General features: G+C 39.5%; 1 protein-coding gene across 1 annotated transcript in view; it reads left to right on the top strand.

Moving 5' to 3' along the window:
• Positions 1 to 27,849, top strand: part of brinp2 (bone morphogenetic protein/retinoic acid inducible neural-specific 2) — a 298,504-nt gene that overhangs the window by 97,575 nt on the left and 173,080 nt on the right. Inside the window, exon 2 of the mRNA XM_026148790.2 lies at positions 11,842 to 12,294. Coding sequence (XP_026004575.2) covers positions 11,909 to 12,294 — 386 coding nt within the window. The 5' untranslated portion in view covers positions 11,842 to 11,908. The remainder of the gene's footprint in view (positions 1 to 11,841; positions 12,295 to 27,849) is intronic.

The following is a 27,849-nucleotide window of genomic DNA, read 5'->3' as shown; positions in this document are numbered from 1 at the left end:
TTGCTGCTCAACTGAAATCAGCACAAGAGAAATAAAGTGAAAAGAAGCAGAGTTTTCTTCATCCGTGTCAATCCTTTTAACATTTATTTATATTAATAGTCTTGTATGAAAATTACCATCACCCTACTGTGCCATTAATGTAATGGCATTTGGTACAGGACTTTTATGTAGTGGCATTTTTTTTTAAATCTTGCACTGCTTGTTAAATGATCTGAATATGTTTTCCCACCAAGTTGATTTATTACTATCCCAAACTCCAGACATGTCCTTTTACAATAATCACTGTATGCATTATTGGTTACTGTAACCACAATGTCAATGATTAGATAATTTAATAAGTTGTGTTTAATGAATTTACTTTACCTCTGTGTCAAGTAATTAGTACACAGTCACCCTCATGCATGGTTGTGTCATTGCAAAGAAATTTAATTAGAGAAGAACTCAAAAGCTACCTGCAGTGGCCAGTAGCCATTAATTTCAAGTATTTTCCTTAAATACTCAGACAAAGTGGAAAAAGGAGAGCTTATTTACCTGACTCCAAAGTCATAAAACATTTGGAACCAGCAAATATTCAGATTAGAGAAGTCATGTTTTCCCATGAAAAACATGACTTAAATTATTGTTGGCAAATACATTGCCATTTCATTTTCAGGCTAACTGATTAATCAGCTAATCGTTTCAGGTAGACCTGGGAGGAATAATTAAGGTGCATAGTGGGGTTCAAAAGGAGACCAACCGCAATATTTGGCCACGAGGGTCGCCTGGGAGGATGAAGCCGGCCACGGTGTGTCATACTGAGCAAGTTGTTAACAAAAGCAGCATTTTCTAACATTTCTAACACAGAAGAGTGGGCGGGGTATGTAACTAGGGGCAAAATGACTTTCAGCAGAGCGTGCTGCTGACAGGCTGTTGTTTTCTTAATTATCAGCTGGTATAGATGTTAACAGAGGTATTGATGGGCCTTAATTGACCATATGGCTGTTTGTTTGTTTAGCTGGAAACTGGCCAGAGACTGCACTGATAAGACAATCATACACACACACTAACACACATGGATGTAAAATGTACTGCGCAGAAACATGAACTCTCTCACACACACACACACACAGGAAGCCAACACAGCATATAATTTGTAGGGGTTCCAGTTTCTAACCACAGGCCATCAGAGTGTGTCTCCCGACATTATCGGCATTATGCTGTGCACTGACATTATTGCTGGCTCTGCCGCTTCATAATCCAGTTGTGTGGTTGTTAGTTTGTGTGTGTGTGGTGTGTGTGTTGTGCATAGGGGAGTTCCCACCACCTGCTTATTCAAAACCCGACTCAGCCTGTAGGCACTGGGAGTCTGAGAAAAAGCCAATTACATTATTACGCTTTCTCTATTTTTAATCAGATGCCCTTTAACATCCCCTTTCTCTTTGTTCTCATTTGATTAATCCAACATACTTTTTAACTGCAGGTCACGTTTGTTCTTTTAATCCATAATCATTCTTATGTCCTTAGACTGTTAACAAGTTTTTGTTAGTCAAGAAAGGGAGTGGGACGGATTTGAGAATGCCTCCTACAGCTACTTGTAGGCGTTAGGCCGTGCATGATGAATAGCATTTGTCTTTCTTAAAATCATGTAGTTTTTCTCTTTTTTGTGGGTGGGGGGGGGGGGGGTGGATTGTTAGGAAGCTCCTTTAAAAACTACAGCATGCACACACACACACACACACACACGCACACGCACACGCACGCAAACAGACAAACCTACTGAATGAAAAGTAGAGGTCAATTGAAGACACATATTTGATGTGGACAGATTGCAGAGGTCTCTAAAATAGATGCTGAGGATATGGAGCCCAGTGAGTGCCTGGCTTTGGTGAGTGGGAAGACTTTGATGGATTTTCATGTTCCATGATTTCAGAATATTTATGTCCTAAATATCTTCTCATGTTGACAAATAATATTTTGCTTATTTTTTTAATTATGAAATGTGTTTGAGCAACAGTATTAGAGCATAAATCTCATTTTATTAAAGCTGACTTTTTCCTTATACCTTCCCATACTTTCCATACAGGCAGTCAGATGGAAGTTTGCTTAAAGGGGGAATAACTTTTCAGCATATTATGCCTTACATAGAAAATCATGTAAACAGCTCCCGTATTGTAAGTAACTCTACACGTTAATAAGATTTGGGTAGGCATCACACCATATTAATTTCATTGAACGCTGCCAGGTTATTCTGCTGAGGTTCAGCTTGACTTTCAATTGCTCCTAAAAGAATTAAATAAAGAAGCAACCCTACCCTAGCCATACTGCCATAATATCTTCCCACTGCTGCAGGACAGGCTTACTGTGTAGGTGAGAAGCAGGTAGGTGCAGTCTGAAGTAGGCCGACGTTGGTGAGTGAGATCTCAGCACAGGTAACATGGAGGCGATAGAGCTATAGGCACACTTTATACTGACAGACAGTCTGGTGAATGTACACGCAGGACTCCAGCCGGTGTTTACTATTCAGCTCCCACATCAAAGTGTAGAAGTATGCTGCTCTGTGTCTCTGGCTTTCTCCTCCTCTCTTTTATGTCTCTTCCATCGTATTCATCTGTCTGTCCTTCTGCGTCTCTCTCTCTCTTAACCTCCCTGTTTATATCTCTCTGACTGTCATCCTGTTCTGTTAGGATCAGTTCTCCGCCGCTAGCTTTCTTGCTGCCACAACCCCCCAAATCCCCAACTCCCTCCCCCTCCTCCAGGTCTCAGAGCCCGAATAACAAGGCAGGGTAGGAGCAGGTGTGCAGCTGGTCAGCTATTGCTGCTGACTCGCATAAATGCTAAAATGTGAGTAGTGAGCTGCTGGGGTTGAGGAATACAGCTGGCCTCTAATGCTGATGGACCTCCACCTGCTTTAATGTTTGCCAAGAGCCTGGCCAGGTGCTTGGCAGCATATCCACACACAAACACACAAACACAGACTGAAACCAGCTCAGATTCTACACACACACACACACACACACACACACACACACACACACACACACACACACACACACACACACACAGCTACAAACGGACCATGAAACACATATGTGTGTCAGATCCAATAAGGAATCCCAGCTGTGGTAATTGCAGTGCACAGATAGCGAGCTGATGAATTCTGCTGCACATTAAGGTTCAGTGCTGCAGAGAAAAATGATAGTTGTATTTTGTCTGACTCAGAAATAAAAAGGAAAAAAGCTGGGACACTGGCTCCCTCCCATAATTCTCTGCCCTCCCAACTGGAGCACAAATTACTTAGATGAGTCAGGAGGTCAAACCGTTTTCACCTCAGCCTTTACCTCGGTCACTCTGCAGCTAGGTGGCAAGTTTAAGGAGAACGTTCTGCTGCTTTCTCTCAAAGAGCGCCTTTTTTCCCAGATAAATGTTCTCCTGTGAGAACGCCTGTCCCTTTTCCAGTCTCTCTTGTCTTTCCCAGGTTTCCCCATGTTTCTCATTTTCCCCCTTTTTTCTCCAGTTTAGTGCAAACACAGTAGAGCAGCACACTCTTTGCCCGCTAAGCCCAGTAGATGGGATGAAAAAAAATAAATCCAATAAACATAAGCCTCCTTCCCCCTTGACTCTGCTGTCATCTCTGAGATGTTATTTAAGCGCGACGTGGTCGATTTTTCCATTCCACCTAGATGCCCTCACACCCCTCCTTATCCTCCGCGGCTCCCTCCTTTCCTTCCAATATGGATTCGAAATGTCCATGCCTTCTTCACTTACCTTCCGCTCCTCTAGGTTGGGTTACAGAGAAGGGTAAATACGCAAAGGGTATGTGAATAATGCAAGGCGTACATTAAATGTCAGGGCTGAAAATTCACAATTTCCCTCTATTGTCTCGCTGGCATTTGCGGCATGTTTTATGCATTTTATAATTAGTAAGTGAGTCTCGGAGGAGAAGGAGGCCTGGCAGTAACGACGAACACTTATTTCTGCGAGAGGTGGTGTTTTAAGAAGTTACAGAACTTCATTTGAAAGGCAAATCTCACAGCTCCTTGGAGTGGAAGACTATTGCATTTCTTTTTCTCTGAATCAATATCACTGCCAGCATGTATGTATGAGCTGTCTTTATATTCATAAAAATTCACCAAAGGACGATCTTACCAACCAAGTGTCTAAAAGTCCATTTTCCATTTTTAGTTAATTAAGTTGTCATGTGTTGTGATTATATATTATATTTACATGACAGAATGTTTCCTCAGTATACAAACAAAACCTTTTCTCCTGTTTTCCCACAAACACAGTACCAGTCAAACATTTGATCAGCTGATCGTGGTGCAGAGACAACTCTTACTCTATTCATGTTTTCATATGCAAAATGTAATTAATAATTATACTAATATTACTGTAAACCGTAAGATTATTTAGATCTTAACAGACTTTCAGGATATTAGACATACTTGTAATAAAACTGTACCTTACTGGGTACTTAAGAATTCCCAATATGAAACTCATTTGGTCCTGCACATCATTTGCGCTGACGTTTCTATTACAGTTGTTTACATATTCAGACGTAAGTGTTGTAAAATGTTGTTGTACAGCCAAGTCGCAACGTGTCCGATGGTATTCTTTTTACTATTGTATAGCTTTTTGGTTTTCTGAACAATATTTGTTCTTCTAGTGCAATGTTGTCTCACAGTGACTAAGCTGTGCAGACTGAAGGAAACAGTAAATAGTGCCCTTTTGGCCTTTTGATGCCAAGAACTTCTGAAACAAAACCTATCCTCTAAAGTCAAAGTCCCTGAGCATTATCCCTGTCATCTGCCTTGTGATTTGTGGGTAGTAGGTATTTGTTAAAATAACCAGTGTAGTGAATATTCCTGTCAAACATTCTACAGAGAGTGTGTAGCTTGTAAGTATTACCCCAGTTTCATATACAGTGTGGCTGTTACATTGAACTAAGTGATATTTGCTTCTGCATTTCCCCATTTTCATAGTAAAAACAACAATACCAACTATTGAATAGTACATTGCACTTGTACACTGTGCATTGCACAGACACATTCACAGACATGTTCAATGGTTGATCTGATTTTCTTGTACCAGTAAACAACTGCACAAGCTGAGAAGATTCTCCATTCTGCAGCTTGACTATGAAAATATCGCCATGGTTTTGCTAACCCAAAATTATTATTTTTTTTAACTTTCCAGTACTGCTGATTTAACAGGCAACAGGTACCAACCAGTAACTGGAGAAGTAACTATAGCCTTCCTTCTTTCACATTACTCCAATATATTCAGCTGAGGTAAGATTTTATTCAGATATGCAGTTTAGAAAACCACAAAACACTCGTTATACACAGTAAACACAGTAATCACAGTAAAAGAGCTGCTGTATATTTTTACAGTGGTAGCTGGATGACAGTAAGCTACTGTAAAAAAAAGTTTACGTTGATGTTGCAGTATTGTAATTTGCAGCATTATGTTCTTGTTAACAGTATTATTGCTATATTGTCATTTGTAGCATTATTACTGTGTTCTCATATACAGTATTGTTACTTTATTTTTTGTAAGGTATGGTTCATTTTTAAATAGTACGATACTTTAATACTATGTTTATTTTTCAAAGCTTTTTTAAAAGCCCTGATAGCTTATTAATGGTTTTTTAAACAAAAACAAAAAAGGGATATTACAATAGTAGATGGCCCTGAGAGGTCGAATGCGGTGCAACCAAAGAAAACACCACATAATAGCAAAACACACTGCAAAAGCATACAAAACACAATGTAAGGAGAAAGAAGAAGAAAGAAGAGAAAGAAATAAAACCTCACAACTTAATAAAAGGACACAACAGCTGTGGATTGTACTGAGACAAGCTGAAAAGGACGCTTACTGTGTTCTTCTCCCCCACAACACCGATGAATCCTCTTCTTTTTTTCAGTGTGTGTCAGTGCAGCATGTTTTTTGTTTTGTGTGCTTTTGAAGTGCTTTTTCTGTTTGCTAGTGTTCTAAGGTTGCTCTGCATGGGCCACCGTATAGAAGCAAAACTACAGTTCTAAAAAGGACACTTTATAATCCACAGAAAAGTTGGCACAGAGATGGAATTACACACAAAAACGGGTTTGTTCAGGTGTCCGTGCAGTTGTGGCATTGTGACTGTGCTACCTTCAACAACAGTAAGTTTTATTAGGAGTGGAAAGATATTTAATCTTAGGCAGATCAAGCTCGCCTCGGTGCAGGCTCTCACATTCAATTAGCAACTCTTATATAGGGAGCTTCTCTAACCTAGCCACAGCTACACAATCCAACTCTAAACCAGCTGCTTCCTTTATGCTATATCTGACTTAATCAGTGTCATATTTGTTTGCACTGATGGTCTGTTGATCTGTTCTTGCTGCTGCTGTGCAAAATCTCTGTGGTCCATCAACAGAAACCAATGTACAGTAGTTTGTAACAAAAATCTGAATTTCACTGCAGTGGTTGTGACTGAACTGTAAGTATTTTCCCCACCGCTCTTTATGCTTACCTGTAAAAGCTGTACTATTGGACTGTTCTTTAGTCGGCAGTGGAATTAGTTACGTTTGTAACTCTAACTATATAGAAGAATTTTCCTTTTCTTTTCTTTCTTTCTTTTTTTTCAAACAGGCACTCAGGCTCAGAATGCTTGACTGACTCGTTTCAAAACAGACAACTGGACCTCTCTCAGGACATAAGAAAACAAGAAATCTGGCACACCGGCTTTACCTCTGGGCCAAACGGTACAAGAAACAGCATAAGCAGACTATCCTATTCATCAAGTTTTCATCCTGCTTTTAGTTGTATAAATACGTTCGTTTGACAGATGACTTTGCTAATTGCCTTTTCAAACTGCAGTAATCTCCTGGTGCAGTGGGTGAAAATTAAAAATGCAGTACCCTGAGTATTGTTTTTTCATGTCTAAGCCTGCATTTATCTACGTGAAATTAATTCTCTAATTTGTTTGTGAGATAAACAGGGAATACTTGAGATCCCAATCCACTTAAAGCACCTCCTCCGCTGCTTTACATATCCGTTCTGAAATGCTGATTTGTCCCTAAAGACTCCACCCGGCGGTCCTGCTAGTCATTACCGCCGAAATGAAGAGCAAACCTCGACTCTTTTGAAGGGCACTGTGAAGTCTTTTCAAAGTGTCACCTTAAAGACAGTGTCAAAGCACTCTGCCTTCTCCTGGGCTGAATAAATGAAAGCCACATTAGAAAGAGCTGTTTGGTGTTAGATGCTGGGAAATCACACTTGAACTGCCGTGTGGCCTACACTGCTAATGCCTACGATTCTGTATGGAGGCAGGTGATGACACGCTTGTCCAAACACACAAATCATAAAGAAACTGAAAGCAGTCAGGCATGCCACTGTCGTGGGACTATCCCCATCAGATGCATTACTAGCTTTCAGTCCTTCAAAAAGTTACTATAAAATACGGTCACAGAGTCACAAAGCAGAGATCCATTTCATTTTAGAAGCCCATGTTTCCATTTTCAAGGCTATTTCAAAATAGCTTTTATTTGTACATTAGCTGTGTTATGAAACCAATCTGTGGTTTTAAATTTCAAATATCAAGTGCTTGGATGACAGCAATGATGCTTTTTTCAAAATGTTTCATTCAGAAATTATTCAAAGCTTGTGAGCGGTGTCTTTTGGCTTGTAATAAATACTTCCATTTTACTGAACTGTCTACAGAAAGGAAGATTTCAGCTAAAATCACATTAGCACCATTACAAAAGCTGCTTTTGCAGAGCGCCTAGCTCTCCTGGGTCAGATTCATTGTGTGGCTCTGTATAATTCATAAAGTATATAAATGAATGGCTAAATGCACAGGCAATAGCACACAAGTGAGAGGCTTTATCCTTCACTAGCTTTTAGACCAATGTTCAACAAGTCAAAAGAAAAAAAAATCAATCCCTTGAAGAAACTGTGCAAATACAAAACTGTATTATTTCTTCCTTGCTGCTTACATCTTGTGATCAGTGCAACGGTTTGTTTTACTATGGGATTAAACACATCTTTACCTGATTTCGACTTGTAGCTGATATCATTCACATTTAATATCTTACATACAGCATCCATGATATTGCACTTGTATAATATGCTAAGGACCCTAAATTTCATATCAAGCTCGGGAAACATGTTTTTTCTGCTGAATCCAAATGCACTTAACAACCAGGCTTTCTCCACACCTTTTCTTTCCACCTCACTGCATAAATGTCACACTCCTTTTTGCATTAACACTGAATCATGGCAGTAAATCGAAATAATATGCAGTCCAATAAGGACTTCCTGGGGATAATCCTTATTCCTGTGGATGCAGAGTTTTTGTGCCCTTGGTGTCATACCAGTAATTTAGTTTTGTACCAAAGGCATGCTCAACCCTTTCCAGATCAGAAGGTTTTAAAAAGGATTTTAGTGTCAAGATTGTTCTGAGCTCAAAGAAGCTGCTCTTGACAACAATTGTTTTTAAAGTGGTAACATTTCAAATTGTTGATGCGTCTTCTTTTGCTTTTCATAAAAAGAGTTTAAAAGCACAGGGTATTGTTTAATCTCTCAACTAACAGTGGGAAGTCAAAAAAATGAAAATGCACTTATTGACCCTTCATATGGAAAAGTGATTTCCAGGTAAATACAGTTTTAAATCATCTGCATAGAAATGAAAAGATATGGTATAATAATTTGACTTAAACTAAGCATGCACAAAGAAAAAGGCTAATTTCTAATGACACTTGGAACTTTCCTCCAGCTGTGTTCACCTCTCCTCTCTTTCCTGACAACCCTAACAGATTCATTAAGCCAGGGATAAGATTTAAATCTCACTCTGAGTGGTGGAGCCTAATCGAAAGCACAAGTACAGAACGCATGAAAAGAAACACTGAGTTCTTGAACACCCAGATTGTGAGCAGCAGAGGAAAGAGCTGTAGTGTTGTAGTGTATCTGTGGAAGAGCTGAACCTCCTACAGTTGTAGGGACCAAAGGTTGAAAACATACAAGTGAGTTAAAACATTATCCACAATTACAGGATGATCTATGTTATAAAACCACATGACAAAACAAGATCAAGGTTAACAGACTTGAATGAGATTAAAAGATTCCCACAGTTGGTTTAGGTGAGTGTTAGTGCTGCAAACACGTGTCCCCCAAAGTGAATCTGCAGTCATACATTCCCTCATAGCAGACAGGTCTGGGCCGGATCTGGTGTCAACCCGGCACTGCTGGCTGACTTCTGGCATGGTAAGAGGTGTGTCATCCAGATATGGGCCAGGCCTGGCTTAGATGGCACTGTTTATGTGACGGCATGCCATATCTGGCCCGATTGTGGATTGGTTTATGTGGCCTAGGCTCATAGAAAACAGGTCTACCCTGGATCTGGCATCAAGCTGGCACTTCTGACTGACTGGTGTCATGGAAGGGTGTCTGTCAACCAGATGTGGGCCAGGTCTGGCAATGGAGGCACTATTTATGTTCCTATTTTTCTATTTTAGTTAGAAGACCCAAATGCCATGTTGCAATACTATACGGCTGTGGTAGCCAATGTTTCAAATGCAAGTTTGACAGGTTTGTGAGTGTACACTTTATCCAAAACCTAGTGAGGATTTACTCATGTTTTCCACTGGGTGGCTGTAGCTGAGGCGGTAGAGCAGATCACCTACTGATCTGAATAGTAGTAGTTCGATCCCTGGCTTCCCCAGTCTGCATGTCAAGAGTATAAATGTAGTTAGGAAGCACTCAGTTTAGAGAAGGTGTGTGAATGTGGCATGTTGTATAGAGCACTTTGATTAAAATGGGAGAGTAGATAAAGGGGTGTATAAGATTCAGTCCATTCATTGTCTGAACAGAGCTTTGTCTTGTTCCTTATGCGCTATTATGTTCTTGCACATGTTGTTATTACATGGCTTGATTCAGGTACACATTAGGCTGACATCTGAGGCCAGAGCTGAAACTGTTCTGGGCCAGCAGTGTGTCTGCAACTGGCCTTGTGCTGGCAAATGTGTGGGCCACCACTAGGAAACCAGATCTGGTCCACCAAAGGGCCGTTATTGTTTGCGGGTCACGTGTAAGCACATTGCGTGGGCCAGATCCGGGCCGTACCAGTTTTGCTATGTGGGTTACTATTACTGAGGACAGAAGGTCTGAAAATTAATGTCATGAAGTTTGACCATGTGCACTAATGACTGTTAATGAATGTTAATGATGAAAAGTTTAAACATTGATTTCAAGGAGATGAATGGCTGTCCCTCCCTGAGCCCGGTTCTGCTGGAGGTTTCTTCCTGTTATAAGGGAGTTTATCCTTCTCACTGTTGCCAAAGTGCTTCCTAATTGTTGGAGTTTTTTCTTTGTTTTCTCTGTCTTTCTTGTTCTTTAACTTACAATATAAAGCACCTTGAGGCAACTGCTTTGGTGATTTGGTGTTATACAAATAAAATTGAATTGAATTGAAATGAATCCCGTCCTGAAGTTTTATTCTCACACGAAATTCCACATGCCCTTTTCCACATCTATTTACCAGAAAAAGAAACCGTATGTTTCTGTACCTTTAAGAAGTCGCTAGACTGTTCCTGAAGCCCATTATGGTGTCAAACAAAACAGCACTTGTTACTGTGTGCCAATTGTTCCATTAGGCACTTTTTTCAGCACCCACCAAAGATAGTAAAATCCCAAGAAATACCAAGGATTAAACCAAAAACCAAAAACAAACAAATAAAAATGGAAATATTTTGATATGGAAAAAAACAAACAAACTGTGCATGACTGTTAACAACCAAATTCTTACACTATGCAAGTGGTGAAATAGTAAAGCTATTATAAAAATAAGTTGATAATTTCCACACCAAAGCAAATTTGTTTAGGTTTAGTGATGTATATATCAAAACTAATTGTGAGATTAATGTGTAGGCATTTAAGCACACTCAAACACTTGTGCATCTTTTGTGGGTTGGATAGCTCTCATAGCAAAAAAAGCTAATGGTATTGCCGAGGCCTAAAAGAGGGATTGAAATCAGGGATGCATTCTAGCCAGATGTTGAAAAGGTGCAATTTCTCTGTATTAACTAATTTAAACTCAATTGAAGTAGTATGTCAGAAAGTCCTCTGTTGTCTGTGACCTTTGAAAAATTTGCAACAGGAACTTCTCACACCCATAGTAATGGTGGAAGGCATAACATGCACGTGTTTAAGCATGAGCCCTGATCTGTGTGGATGACAGGAAGACAATAAGGCTTTGCAGTTGCTATGGACATTATTAGTCACACATGCTGCTTTTAAAACCGAACTCCAAGAATGAAAGGTTTTTGGCAATTACTCACCAACCTCTGATCTATTATCACCACCATGTGGACTAAAGGAGTGATGCTGATTTGCTCTAAGGCCGTGAAAACAGATGTTATGCCTTTGTGGTCAACGCAGCTATAAGAGACAGATATAAGATATGTTTATGTGGCCAAGTATATACAGAAGCAAAGGAAACACAATCTGGATTTTGTCCACATTTAAGAAGAAGGACAGTTTCAATTAGCACTGCAGTAAATGCAGTTTCATGATAATTGAACTTCCCTGTATGAGCAACAGCAAACCTCCATTTAGTATTTGATCATGGTTATTCATAATAATTATGTGTGTCTTTAGACGTGCACAGAATATCTTTCATGTCAACATTCAAAGTAGACATGAAAACGCTCTCACTGATTTGATTGATATTAACTTTGTAAACACCACTTAGAGGGGCATTATGCTGCCTTCATAATCACAATATATGGACAACAATGTCTGTCAAGGACAACAAGCTATGAATTAACAGAAATTCCTTCCTACTACAAAACATGTTTCAGCATGCTATCATTTCTCCGTTTCATTCAGGCCAGCGGGAGGTGACTGTCAGAAGAAATGCCGGTCCCAGGTGCCCTAGTACATCACCACTGGGACCATGGCGACTCCTTGGCCAATGAGAAGAGAGAGGTGCTCCCATGGCTCCGCCTGCCTTGCTAGATGGTTGGCGTCATCCTTGATGCTCCTATGGTTGCCGTGGATGTTATTATGGCTGCCGTGGCCTACCCAAGCTGAACAGGTGGGCAGCGGGGGACATGGCGGAAAGGTGCCGCATGGATCCCTTTCGTCCCCCTCATCTTCGTCATCTTCCTCCTCCTCCACATCCCCTTCTGGCTCCTCACCATGGGGTTTTAGCACAAGGCAGAGCGGAGGGCAGCTGGACTGGCTGCTGTCAGAGAAGGGCCCTTTCCACAGGTGTCCTGAGTACACCGAGTTCAGAGAGAGGTTCCAGCAGGGATTTTCTACCAGATACAAGATTTACAGGTGAGAGGGATCTGCACTGGCTAGTGCATGGGGTTTTTTAGTGAGACCATTTTTCTCTGTCATATCATATAATATGTACAGACTCTCTTTGTCTTTTGTGCAGACAAATAGGTGTGACTTTGTCTTCTTCCTTCCTGCATCTTCATTTTTTAAAAATAATTCCTTTTTTTTTATCTGCAAAGATTTTTGTATCTACCAGCTGTTCTTCTTTTACAGCTCTGTTAAATTACTTCAGCTTGCTGTTCAAATGTTCAAACTTCTTTAAAATGCTGTTCTAAAATGTTGCAACATCGCATGCTCTTGGCTGATGTACTGTGCAGGCAATCACTAGCTCTGTTTCTTCCTTGAAGTGCTCTTTAAGTGGACTATTTCAAAAGTGGATTTTATGTTTTTGTCATTTTATATTGACACAGAATCTTCTCTGCCCCTTTTTTCTATCCTTAGCACTTATCCATATGGTTAAAAAAGTGTTTCAGGGATGCTAGTGACAGAGGTCACCAGTCCATCACAGGGCTAACACGTTCACATTTTCATTCACATCATTTTGAACCAACAGTTAACCCAACACGCCTGTTTTTGAACTTTGCACATGCTCATATCTCTCTTCCTGTGAAAGAAGTGTAAAGTTATTTCACTTCTGCCAAAATTCTCAAAGAAGAAAGTGAAGAAGAAACGTTTGGTTTTTTTTGGATGTACATTTTTTCTTCAGCTGCCTAAGGGTTAGGTGATTGTGAATTTAAAATCCATTTTACTGTTAGTTAGTGCACATTTATGTGTTCTGATTCTCTTGAGATGACCAGTTGACCAGGGTCTTTGAAGGAAAATGTTTCTGGACAATTTTACCCCAGATGATCATGGAGAGATTTTGTTTTTATGTCAACACTCAGCACAAAGTTCATACTAAACAAAAGATTAAATAGCCAAATGCTGATTGAAAAAATGAAAGGGCATTAACCAATAAAACATATAATCACAATTCATGAACCACTTCAAAATGTCAAGTAAATGGGTGAAAATCAAACTATATTACTAGACTTTCCAGCATCTCTTTATTTTTCATAAAAGAACAGGATTGTGGCCAATAGAAAGTAAACAGAAAGAAAGAAACTTATACTTTTGAACACAGCTAATTATAGCAGATTCGAGTTCTTGCCTCCAGTTTAGACATTTAATTAGCTAATTAATGTCAAGTGAATGGTTTTGACACATTTTATGTCTTTATCTTGAGGGAAAGTTATTTTAAAGTAAGCCTAGAATGTTGCTGTGATATATTCAGTCTTTGCAAATTTATCGAAACAAAACATGCTCTTAGCTGAATCTGTTAAACAGTGACTAAACATGGATCAGAGGGAATGGATAATGCATTTTATCTGCCAGAATAAAGCAAGCGTTTTTTTAAAATACCGTCAATATAATATCTGAAGATATAAACGAGTAACAGTTCATTTTGACAGGTGGACACATTAAATGAAGCTATAAAAAATTCCCCTCTCACCCCTGTGGGCGGTATACCCTTCAAGCTCAGGTCCTCTACCAGAGGCCTGGGAGCTTGAGGGTCCTGTGCACTGCCTTTGCTGTTCCTAGGACTGCTCTCTTCTGCACAGAGATCTCGGATGTTGTTCCTGGGATCTGATAGAGCCACTCACCTAGCTTTGGGACTTTGCCTGTCTCTCTCATCATGGTCACTAAATGCACAGTAATGGCAGGTTTGTAATAAGACAGATCGTGCTAACATAATATGCACTGTTAGTTGATTATTTACCTGCCGCATTAACGGGAGAGGACGCGCAAACGTTACCGCTGCTGCTGGGTTGAGATTCACGAGTCCGGAGCGGAATTAAAAACACGACATTCATCTAAGGTCATCGTGTGTTTTGTGAGCTTTTGCATATTCGTAGTGTTTCCTCCCTTAAATGAAATATCTACTTTGCAAGTATTGCAAGTTGCCCTGTTGTCGTCCGTTCTCGTAAAGTATAACCAAACTTTTGAGCGTTTTAGCCGCTTAGGCGCCACGTTTCCTGTCAGGTAAATGACGCTCCGCAATGTGGCAACGTCATTCAGGGCGACTGGAATCGATAAGGGAATCGTTTGCCAAACAATTCCAAGGAATTGAAACAGTGGGAACCGGTTCTCAACAAGAACCGGGTTTCGATATCCATCCCTAATCCTGTCTTTCAGGTTAGCTGCTCTCACACTCAATATGCCTTTGTGTGTGTATATACTATATTTGGTGAAATAAGTAATTGATCCCTTACAAACCAGTTAGAATTCTGACTGTGTGGTACACAGATTGCAATTAATCAATCAATTACTGTGTGTGTGTGTGTGTGTGTGTGTGTGTGTGTGTGTGTGTGTGTGTTTTCTAGCCTTACAAACATTAGTGTAAGTGGAAAGATATTATGGCTTTCCTGACAGCCCAGTTAACAAACAGGAAGTGGTAAAATTATTTTTTAACATTTAAAATGTACTTCAGAAAGTCAGCCTCAAGAACTGCAGCATCAGAAATATTTCTAAAATAAATAAAACAGCAGAAACATGAGAAGGGAATGGTCTTCCCCATCCTCCAGTTTAACTGTTTCATGCAAGATTTACTGTCGGAAATAAGCCCAGATAGTCTAAATGAAAAAGTTACAATTGCAGCATGCACATGGACACCGCAATTTTACCAAGGCTTAGTGTGCCAGTTTTAAGGACTCATCGGTTGTATCTGTAGGATTCAGTCCTTACCCTTCTTAGGGTATATGTGTTTGTATTCAGGGTGGTTGTAGGTCAAAAGATAGAGCAAGTAATCTACTAATAGGAAGGTTTGAGGTTTGTTCCTTGCCTTCTCCAGTCTGCATTTCCAAAGTGTAAATTGATGTGTGAATGTTAGATCCATCCAGTCCATTTACCAGATGTCCCCTGTGTTTTTTTAATCTGAACTATTACATAAGTATGGTACAGTAATTGTATTGCATATATACATTTTTAGCTCTAGCCAAACATTACACTGCTCGGATCTCCTGCCAGCTTATTTGGTAACAATAGTAGTAAAAACAGAAGCTTAGCAACCACATATTTACTAGTCCCTTTTCCATAATTTGGGCTTTAAAATTCAGCCTGGTGGGCCACGTTTTGTTTGTTTGTTTTTTTTAACTCTCATCAGTAACCACTTGGTCTGAAGAGGTGAAGCCTAGAAGCTCTTCTCTGTAACACAAAGTAGCCTCAAAGCCTTTCTCTGGCAGTGTTTCTTTACATCCCTTTATGTTGTGTTCAGTAATGCTTGCAGCTGCATGAAGGTCATAAAGCTGAGCTGCGGGCAAAAGATTACAAAACGACCTTATCAGAATTTAGGGTTTAATATTTGTCTGAAGTATAAAAATGCCCACATTGGACAGACAGCCTCAGAACTGGATTGATATGATTAGGCCCAGAAGTATTTAAACAATTACACAGTTTTTGTAACTTTGCCTCTGTACAACGCCACAGTGAATTTTAAATCAAAGCGTGACTGAAGTGTAGACTTTCAGCTTTAATTCAAGGGTTTAACAAAAGTACTGCATGAACTGTTTACAGCCATTTTTAATTGGACGTTGGGTGACAAGCAGTTTCACGGCTAGGCGAGGCCTGTTTTCTCATTATCCTGTTTCAAATAAAGGAGATAAAAGATCAGTTCCAAACCTTGAACTTGCATTTGTTAGCTGTTTACTGGAGCTCTCAATTTCACTTTTCGTATTCTTCTTCCCCATCTTATTTGTCTCCTTCTTACTGCTCAGGGGTTGCCAAAGTGGATCATCTTTCTCCATGTCTCTCTATACCGAGGATATTCTTCTGTCACACCAGCCCTTTGCGTGTCCTCTTTAGGTTCTTTGTAAACAACTAGCCAAAATGATTCGACATTGTCTACAATGCACATACTTTGTACTGTTAACAGTCATTTCCTTTAAAAAAATAGACTAATGAGAAATTACAAATATAAACCCGAGCAGTAGAGTTAATGCTAAATAACCTAGCAATTACTAACTCAGCTTTTATTAGTCACTTGTTTTGCCACAATAATATGATGAAACACATAGTGGGGCAGCTGAAAGTAACATCCTTGTTACTTGTACCTGCTGTAAAGTGCATGCATGTGTCATTCTGCACAATGAAGGTGAAACATTAGCAAAAGAAGACTTTCTATCTTATTTGTCAGTGCTTCATTTGATAGCACTTTAGTTAAAAATGGCAGCACGGTGGCACGGTGGTTAGCACTGTTGCCGCACAGCAAGAAGGTCCCGAGTTCAATTCCACCATCAGGCCGGGGTCTTTCTGTGTGGAGTTTGCATGTTCTCCCCGTGTTTTGCGTGGGTTCTACTACTCCGGCTTCCTCCCACCGTCCAAAGACATGCAGCTTGTGGGGATAGGTTAATTGGATAATCCAAATTGCCACTAGGTTTGAATGTGCGAGTGAATGTGAGTGTGAATGGTTGTCTGTCCCTATGTGTTAGCCCTGCGACAGACTGGCGACCTGTCCAGGGTGTACCCTGCCTCTCGCCCTATGACAGCTGGGATAGGCTCCAGCGCCCCCCGCGAACCTGAAAAGGATAAGTGGAAGCGAATGGATGGATGGATGGATAGTTAAAAATGTTTTTGATGTTATTGATATCACATAATTGTACAGAAGAGGAAAATTCAGTCTTGTGTATAGGCTTCCTATTAAATTTCCTCTGACAATGAACGCGCATTTTGGGCCTGACAGTTTCCTTGCTGAGAGGAAATTGTATGCTAAGCCAGCAGGTTCTCACTATGTGCTCTATAAATGATGCAGTGCAGTCCTGTGCCAGGTCCAGAGTTCATATTGGCCCCTGTCACCATTATCATTATTCCAAATTTAATACCAAAATTGATAGATGCACACTGTGTCTGCTGAGGCTGCAATTTGAATTTCGATTTCCTCAACTTGGATTACATCTATATTTATATTCCGATTTTTTACTTTGCCTTGTCGTTTCCTTCCCCTCCGTTCCAGCTCTTTAAAAATAGATTCTCCAGCCATGAAAGCTGTCACCACCATTTGTTCTGTCGCTAATGTAGACGTGCCTGAAGATGATCCATTCCAATCACTCGTGGCGTTTTTTTGTTGTTTGTTCTTATGCTGTTATAAGAGTTGATGGTGACTGTGTTATACAGACATGCAACTGCTCTTTTCTGTCTTCTCTCTTTGTGGCAGTGTATGATGATTTGTCACCAGCTGGTCTGCAGTTCTTTACACTCAGCTCGTCTCTTTCCCTCCTTCTCCCCGGGTCACTTGGACAGCGGGAGATTTGAAATGCATTTAAGCAAAATTTCTTTTAGTTGGCCAGTTCCATTTCTCTTTTTCCTCTCTCTGCTGTCTTTTCCTCCTTTCCATATCCCTCTGCATCAACTTGAATCAAATGGAAATAACAGCATCACTTACAGATGAAGGGGAAGTGTAGTGTGAAATGACAGGTGGAAGTTTTATGACATAAGTGGGACAGGTTGTCATATGATGCCATCTTTGGGAGAATCTGCCCCTTTTTCTGAGTTGCAGAGTTTTTGGCTTGTGCTTCTTTTTTCTTTCTTTTTCTTGGCATAGATGCTATGCAAACAAACTAGCATTAACGTGGACCATTTGCATTTGTCGCACCAAGTTGTTAAGAGTTGTAATGCTTCACTATCCAAAAGACACAATCGAGCCATTCAGTTCAGGAGGTTATGCTGCCTTTGTGGGTCTTTTGTTTGCTGCTTTAGTATTAAATGAGCATAAGAATGAAATCAAACTCACACACAACCAGTGCAATGTATGAACATTAACAGGAGGCAGCAGTACAACTAATATTTTGCACATCTTACATTTTTTCTTATGCTTATCTTGTGCTGGTAACTTTTGCGGTTTAACATGTTATGTTACACAGCGGTAGATGAGGATTAGAGATAAGCGCAGTATAAAGTATATAATGAACTTCGACCGTATCCATTATGAAGAAGGTTGTAATTCTGCTCACAGTTTGAGATTGCATGTTGAAGTATGAAGGAAAAAATACAGTATAAGGAGAAAAGAAGATTATTCTGAACTGAATTTAGGTTCTGCAGTTTGGGAAAGTGTGTGAACCTTTACAGAATTGTGCATAAATAAAGAACCCTCTGATTTTCACACACATGGTGAAAAGACTGATATGAGGAAATACAAATAATACACACAAATGGAATGAAACATGGAGGTTAAATTTTGAGTCATGGTTTTTTGACAGTGAGAGGACAACTGGGTATTCTATAGGCATGGTCATCCAACTGGATGACCAACAATGAGTATGTCTTGCAATATTCTAAGGTTCCACAGAAGAACCCGGGGCAACATCTAAGCACCTCAAGGGCTTTTTCTCCCCATGCAGAGACAACTGATCATTTTAAGAACATTTACAGAGTTCATAAGCATTTTTTTATGACAAGCACCCTTTTGTTGACAGAGTAATAGCTGCTTAACTTACTCTTCATGGTTGTGATATTAGTCTCCCAAGCTCTGTAGCCTAATAGGTCAGAATGTTCATTGCAGAGGTGGTGTAATTTGGGTACCGGCCTCCCTCTCAGACATGTGGGACACAGTCAGGGCTGCCACCGGGTATTTTGAAAAAAAAAAAAATCACCTTGCCCCCCCCCTACCATTGCAAACCATGCCAACCCTAAAAATATAACACTGAACAGACATGAATCACAGTTCTGCTCAGATAAATCGATTTTTTCATTTCATGCAAGAGAGATATGTGCAAGCCATATTTTAGATTTCAATACTTTAAATTATAATGTTATCATTTTTTTTGTTACATTGATTGGCGCTGTACCTTACACCATCATATGTAAATGTGTTCATGGATTTTCTGTGTGTTCTTTTCCTGTGGATGCAGTGTGGTTAGTGAAAGCTAAAAATATTTGAAACGTAAAGATTTGATTAATTAGACTGTATCTTTGAACCTTTGCTAGACACCACCAGCACTGGTTTTCCTCAGCTCTGCTGCTAAATCTACAAACGCAATTTCCTTCCAAACGTGGCACCATTAACTGTAAAAGGGGAAATAAACAGGCTTTCCAATGGCACAACATTTATTAACAAGAAGCACTGTACCAAATAATAACCCACCAAACATGAATTTCCTTACTTTCTGTGCTAAGTTTAGATAAATCATTTACTATTTGTACTATTACAAGTACAAATACAAATAAAATCCATGTTAACTTTTTGGATGGAAGCAAATTTAAATTCTCATCTATCAAGTGGTGTAAAAGTATTTTGTACTGCTTGAACATTTTTATTTGTAATATTAAATATAGACAAATATAACTTAAATAATCTTTGAACAAAGTGTAGCCAACTAAAATAGGTCTCTGTCTTCAGATCTAGTAGAACTCAAAGGTTTTAATCTTTAACATTACTTTATGATGACAGATTAATAACGTCTTTAAAAGAACCCCAGAAAAGTCTAGCTGACTGTTCTACTGTTCTTTAGGACCCCTTAGAGTCGTCATCACTTTTCTTTCTCTTCCGCTTCCCTGGTATACACTCATAAGTGTCTGACTTTGACCTTCAGAAACACTCTTTCTACTCTATAGTGTTATTAAACAGTTATTAACTGATCAATACAAGAAACAGTTTTTTTGAGCTGTCTTCAAAGTGACTGTTTTGTATAAAAATGATGGTAAAACTCCAATAAGATAGAATCATTGAAGTCATAATGTCAAATACATGCAATCTGTTTGTGATAATGCAGCTATTAACTGTGATTTAAAAAAATCTGCAAATCTGCTGCCATCAGTTACAAACCTGTTGCTATCTGTTGCCTTCTACACACAAAGAAATTCACAATTAAACAAAAACTATCTATAGTCCAGCCAGAAAGCCATACATTTCAAACAGAAATTCAGAAAATGCACAAATGGTGATGTACTGACCGAATTAAAATTAGTTCGAAAATGACGACAATTCACACATGTTGAAATTGCCGTCTTTAAAACTACAAAAACAGTGCACTGGTGTTGTAGGAGCATGCACTTTCTTTATACGTTTATATTTCTAGATACTCATATCATGATTCAATCACAGGACAACAAAGTGCTTGTACATTTCAGCCAACGTATCCTACTCAATATTTGTGCAAAAACAATGAGAGTGGCAGTGAAAAATGCCAGAAGAGGCCTTGCAAAAAGTACTGCTTCAAGAAATCAGACGCAGGCAAGAACAAAAGTCTTCTTTTAGTCTGAATCCATTTTCTTGTAATCAACATTAAGTCCCATTTTTCTTTTGTTTTCTCTTTAATTAAAGCTTCATTGTTGTAACATTTTAAAAAACCAACCTTGCATGTGACTTATGATGTAAAATAAGAAACTTTTGCGGTGCAATAATAGAAATGCTAATCAGTGTAATGAGGAACATAATTTCATGAACATTCTCCAGAATCTGATTAGTGATGGTGAAGATAATATGCATATAATAGTACAATGGATAGAGGAATAAAGAGAGTGATGGTCCAGATCAAACACATAATGGTGCAATTAGACTTTAATTATTTCTATATGTCCTGTTAATTTTGTGTGTCATTGAGAAAGGAAGCCTGCGAAAAGTCGCACAGTAAACACAGCAACTCTGCATCATGTAAAAAGCACTTCTGTCTGGCTTCTAATTGTACTCCCGTGACCTTACTAATGCTAATATCTGATTATCATTAAGGAAAATAAGCACTGGCAGGCTTTTCTCTGCATTAACTTTCCACAGAGCAAGAGTAAAATTGGCTGCTCTCATTAGCTTTTAATCAGGGGTAATGGAGATGGGAATACATGTTAGCCACATTTTCCTGGGCTACCCATAATCTGTTAAATCCTTTAATCTCATCATTGCACAAGTTACATCAGCTGCTACGGCCTTAAACAAGCGTGAAAACTATCAGTGGTTGAGGTCATGACATCTGCACTTTCCAGTGTGTTTAATGTTGTTTTGTATCTGATATCATCGTGTTAGTGTGATCCTTATACCATCATATTACTGATGTAATTGGTATCGTTGAGAATAACCAGTAACAAAATTGCAATGTGATAGCTTCACAAACCAGGAAAAATACTAAAATAGTATGCGTCATCCTGTGGTGGAAAAAGTATGGAGTGACAAAGATGAGGTTGGGCTTTCACCTGCACGAGTGGGATTTGTGTAGATATTGTTTTTAGAGCTGTTACTTCGTATATTTAAGAAACCTTTTGGAGTTTTGTTGATGATTGGTTAGTTTTTAGGAAGTTGGAACTGACCAGTCACTTAATTATGATCGCCCAATTATTTGCAAATCTGTCATATTTGCATTAATTTTTTAATTAATATTAATATATGCATTCATTATAATAATAATAATAATAATAATAATAATAATAATAATAATAATAATAATAATAATAATAATAATAATAATAATAATAATTATATATTCATTATGTTGCTGCACTGCAGAGCTCCTTCGGTGACAGACTGCTGCATCCTCAATGCATGAAGGAGCGTTTCCGCAGGTCCTTCCTCCCTGCAGCTGTCAGACTGCACAATCAGAACTGCTCCCAACAATCATAGATGTTCACATCTGCGCTGTAACTGCAATAATTTAATCAACCGATTCGCACTACAACCTGGTTTGCCTCTTATCTGTAGTTGTTTATATTTAATTTATTAACTGTACAGTCCTCTGTTTATAGTAGCCATTATCCATATGTAAATATGTAAGAAAAATTGTGTATGTTTCTGTTCTGTGTCCTGCGTACTGTTTGTTTGTAATGTGTCTTTCTGGCTGCTGTTACAACCAAATTTCCCCTTGTGGGACAATTAAAGGACTATTCTATTCTATTCATTATAATTACACATATCTATATATTACAGATATTTTCAATAAATGAATTGGTGGACACAGCCCTATCTGTCCTTTACAACAATAGTACATAGTATTTTTCTAACATATGGCTGTCAATTTGAAAAGTAAAGGGGTTAAATAATACCACACTGAATACATTTCTATTGTGCTGCTTGATGTTTTACGCCAAAATCAATCTAAAGTACAAACTGAGCGAACAAATCACTACAGCATTAACCATGCTTGTTGTTGTTTATTCATTCAAACTATACATCACCTCAAACTCCAGTAAAGAAAAGTCTCATCTGGCTGAATCAGACTGCAAAGCAACAAAACCGCATGGAATAATCACACTCTTTTCAATTTTCATCTGTCTGAAATGACAAAAGAAGAGCTGTCAAGCAGTTCTTGTAGAGAGACAGACAGCGATTCTGCTTAATTTTCACTTCTACTTGTGTTGGACTTGAGTTAGATTAGCTGCTGATGAGGCGCTGGGTGGGGCTGGAGGGTGTGTGTATGATCGTGTGGAATGTGAGGGGGCTATGGGCTTTTTCTCTATGGTCCACATTATCAGAGAGGCAGACAGCTTAGCATGGACAGAGCAGCAGTGCAGAAACAGGCCTGTGGTTCTGTGATGGAAACAGTCAGGAGGCAACAGCCTGCACAGCAGGGAACACTTTCCTGGTACATGGTGTGTATTCTGAGTTAGTGTGTTCTGTGCTGTCTGACCACCATAACTCCTACAGATCGCCGTCAAACAAATGTGGGTCACACCCTGCCTGACACACATAAAGGCACACAAAGGTTCAGAGGCTTTGCTGGCTGTTTGATATGTTAACCTCTTAGTTTCACAAAGGGATAAAGCAAAAGAAACACCAACTGCTGTGTGCATTATCGCTGGTTTTAAACACCAACTGGGTTCAAATGTACACAGAAGGCAAGAGAAAAACACACAGGACAATACAGAGAGCTAGACTTTAAAAAAAGAAAAAAGAGGCTGTTTTTATATATGCTGCTGTCAGAGTGACATTGGAGCCTGCAAACAATACCATCATATGTAAATGTATTCATGGATTTTCTGTGTGTTCTTTTCCTGTGGATGCAGTGTGGTTAGTGAAAGCTAAAAATATTTGAAACGTAAAGATTTGATTTGTGTAATTAGACTGTATCTTTGAACCTTTGCTAGACACCACCAGCACTGGTTTTCCTCAACTCTGCTGCTAAATCTACAAACGCAATTTCCTTCCAAACGTGGCACCATTAACTGTAAAAGGGGAAATAAACAGGCTTTCCAATGGCACAACATTTATTAACAAGAAGCACTGTACCAAATAATAACCCACCAAACATGAATTTCCTTACTTTCTGTGCTAAGTTTAGATAAATCATTTACTTTGCTTTAGAGAAAATTAACATTTAGATGGCGATGTTTTGTGCATGATAGTACGATATTAACAATGGTTTTTAGAAAATTAATATTTTGCATTGTTGTTTAAATATCAATCGATATTCTGGGTACATCTCAGGCCCTCTAAAGTACGGAGGCCTATCTCCCCTCACCACACTCCCTGCCGGTGGTTGATGCCCTCAGACGTTGGTGTGTTGGTGGTCCTTGTCGTCTGGGGCTGGGCGCTCATGTATGTACCGGCTCACTCCTGGTGGCCGATTGGCGGGGCCGGGCGCCTGTGGCCCGGCTGGGCTCCTTCCGGGGAGTGGGATGCCCTCAGGCCTCTGGCCTCTGGGTCTGAAGCTCGGTCCTCTCTGGCACAGCTTCCCCCCCTTCTCACCGTCTCTTCTCCCCTTTGGTTTTCTTTCTCTCCCTCTCTTTCTTTCATTCTTTCTCCCTGTCCTATCCCCCAGTCATGTCTGTCCCGTTTGTAGCAAGTGAAAATAAAATAAATTCATAATTATAATAAAGGTCAATCAAATGGACCAATATGGCAAGACCATGATGATCCACGTGGTAAAATAAATCCGCTTGGCATCTTTCTTGGCCATAAGACAACAATTCTGATGGCTAAAGATCCAAACGGGACACAAAAAAAAAAAAAATGTATATATCAATCGATAGTTCTTCGACATTTATACTCCATTTCACTTCTGCACTACTACATCTTTTACATTTATTTGCTATATTTTATCACTTTGCAGTGCAAGGTTTTACATATCGCTCTATTTTCCTATATGTACAACATAAAAAATGTTAAACCATATCTAAAAGTCAAAATTCATATTTTATACAGTTGATTTTTTATGTTTTTCTAATCTGAGTACATTTGTCTGGTCGCCTTGACAACGTCTGGTATGATCTATGGCTACAAGTCTGGAATTTACCAGCAGATAAATATTGTAATTGTGTGTGAAGGAATGTCTTTTTATTTTTCATGTTAAATATTTACTGTATATTAGACGTTTATGATTTCTGTGCAGGTTTTGGCAGTGAATAAGTCTTTGTGGAAAAGACATATACATGAAAACATTCAAACAAATCATCAAACACTGACTCTTATCAGCAAAAGCAATTTAGTTCCGTTAGCTTTTCAGTGCACTACAGAATTCATCCGCAAATTAGGGCTACACCCGGGACTGGTATAATGAATTAGCCTCTGGTATTCAGGGGAAAAGTCATAATGAGTGATGCATTACCTTTATAAAAAGGAAGCCGGCAGCAATTGCGTGAAATAAAACGTCGGTAAAGTGGCAGGTGAAAAGAAAGAGACCTTGTCCTTAAAAAATTGAATCACTTCAAATGAGATTTCACATTAACCTTCAGTATAAGCTATAGTATTTGGCCTTAAAGTGAGGTTTGACTGCTGAAAATATGAAGCAAACTAAATATTTTTGAAAGACAGACTGAGAAACACAAAAAGAGAGATATATGAATGTGTGGGTGAGAATCAGTGTGCCTTTCCATTTGGCCTCTATCCGGTTTAAAACCGTAAAATAACAAACAACAAGTGAAAAGAAGTCTTTGCCCAAGAAATGCCCAAGTTCTTCAGCTCTAAAAGTTCACATAGAACTGCAAAATTTAAAGAGCTATGACACTTGAGGTCTTCTGAATTTGGAAAAAAAAATCACCACCAGCAAGTTTAAAACGTGGCTCTGAGAAGCTGCAACGTCCGTTTTCTTTTCAGGTGCTGCAATCACAATGGATTCCAGTGGTGACCTATAAGTCACGACTAAAACATGCATCAATACTTTTCAAAAAACTTTGAGAATGTGGATAAATAGAAGAAAAATAACTGTACACTAAAATGTACCTATTACCAAGGACTGCAAGAATCTACAGTATGCTTGTCAAAGCGATTTCCATTATGCTCATCTCTGCATACACACCAAAGGGAAGGACACATAATCAGGCATACAGACTGTACACACCTGCAAACAAAGGCTAATAAGGTACAAGAGAAAACGGACAGACAACAACAAGGAGGCAAACTGTAAAGGAGACATTTATATCTGTACAACATTTGTAAGAGTAGCTATTGCTGAAACCATCTTATTAAAGCACTTGTACTAAAAGAACAAAATGATTGCGCTGAAAATAACAAAGTCATTAGTGTGGACATGACCTGAGTCAGGTCAAGAGATGTGGAAACTGTATTTCCTATTTGTATTATATATAGATACAGTTTTCAGTGTGAAAATGAGTTTGCTGAGACTGAGAACAATCACACAGCAGTAGACCTGTTAGTGTGTCACAGTAACGGAGAGAAGTGGAGAGAAAAAGAATTTGGAGCTTCGCAGAGACAATAAAACATCAAAAAGAATCGTTCCATCAAAGAAGATTACTTTAGATACAACACTCATGGAATGGAAATCCGGGCAATATTTTCCTCTTATTTCATCATCAAAAGATTAGGTTTTCTGAATAAAACACTCTCCACCCCCCACTCAGGAAAACGTACTCAGAAAACCACAGCAGCACATGCTACGCTTCTCTCCAAGTGTCACTCCAATAAAAGAGTTTCATGAGCAACTCGCTCACAGCCATGTTGGCTTTCTGTGGTTACGAGCATAATTTAATTTAACCTCTAAACACACGAAAACTTTAAGGATTTTAAATTACAGTGCATGTTTTGTCCCTCGCTCTTTCTTCTTCTTCTTTTTTTTTAACCAATTTTAATGAAAAGTATCCCGATTTTCCATTCTGAACACAGGTTTTCATTTATACCTTCTGTTGGCACAAATTGGATTCCTGCTGCAAGAATACATTTGTTCTCTTAAAGCTCATTTCAAGCTGCTATCTTCTTGTGATATGCACAGCTCAGAGGATGGTTCCAGAATTTTTATATATTTTTCTACTCAAATTAAACACAGCTGTCACTGTGTTTAATTTATTATATCACGATATTATAATCCTTTTTTAAGCTGATGGAAAATAAGCGAATGGCCTACCACTAAGTGACGCTTAGTGGGATATGTCAGAAAAAGAGAACAAGAGGAACGTATTAATGAAAGTAATGTAGAGGGAAGATGTTATTTATTGGCTACACTGGCCATGTTATCACATTGTGTTGCAATAAATGACCTAACCTATTTAGGGTGCCTGTGTGGCTGAGTCGTTTTCACGGTACTAACATAGCATACAGTAACAGTAGCAACAGAAGCTACAAATATTCATCTTTTGCAGATATATATATATATATATATATAAAACACCCAGCACGCCCCTGTGGGCGGTTTATCCTTCAAGCTCGGGTCCTCTACCAGAGGCCTGGGAGCTTGAGGGTCCTGCGCAGTATCTTAGCTGTTCCCAGGACTGCGCTCTTCTGGACAGAGATCTCCGATGTTATTCCCGGGATCTGCTGGAGCCACTCGCCTAGCTTGGGAGTCACCGCACCTAGTGCTCCGATTACCACGGGGACCACCGTTACCTTCACCCTCCACATCCTCTCGAGCTCTTCTCTGAGCCCTTGGTATTTCTCCAGCTTCTCGTGTTCCTTCTTCCTGATATTGCTGTCATTCGGAACCACTACATCGATCACTACGGCCGTCTTCTTCTGTTTGTCTACCACCACTATGTCCGGTTGGTTAGCCACCACCATTTTGTCCGTCTGTATCTGGAAGTCCCACAGGATCTTAGCTCGGTCATTCTCCACCACCCTTGGGGGCATCTCCCATTTTGACCTCGGGACTTCTAGGTTATACTCGGCACAGATGTTCCTGTACACTATGCCGGCCACTTGGTTATGGCGTTCCATGTATGCCTTGCCTGCTAGCATCTTGCACCCTGCTGTTATGTGCTGGATTGTCTCTGGGGCATCTTTACACAGCCTGCACCTGGGGTCTTGCCTGGTGTGATAGACCCCAGCCTCTATGGATCTTGTACTCAGAGCTTGTTCTTGTGCTGCCATGATTAGTGCCTCTGTGCTGTCTTTCAGTCCAGCTTTGTCCAGCCACTGGTAGGATTTCTGGATATCAGCCACCTCCTCTATCTGCCGGTGGTACATACCGTGCAGGGGCCTGTCCTTCCATGATGGTTCCTCGTCTCCCTCCTCTTTCTTGGGTTTCTGCTGCCTGAGGTATTCACTGAGCACTCGGTCAGTTGGGGCCATCTTCCTAATGTATTCTTGGATGTTCGTTGTCTCATCCTGGACTGTGGTGCTGACCCTCACCAGTCCCCGGCCCCCTTCCTTCCGCTTAGCGTACAGCCTCCGGGTGCTGGACTTGGGGTGAAACCCTCCATGGTATATATATA

Source organism: Astatotilapia calliptera, chromosome 18, assembly GCF_964374335.1.
Source record: "Astatotilapia calliptera chromosome 18, fAstCal68.1, whole genome shotgun sequence".
In the NCBI taxonomy this organism is placed as follows: Eukaryota; Metazoa; Chordata; class Actinopteri; order Cichliformes; family Cichlidae; genus Astatotilapia; species Astatotilapia calliptera.
Note: the sequence above shows the minus strand (reverse complement) of the source record. Positions and strands in the feature narration are given on the sequence as shown.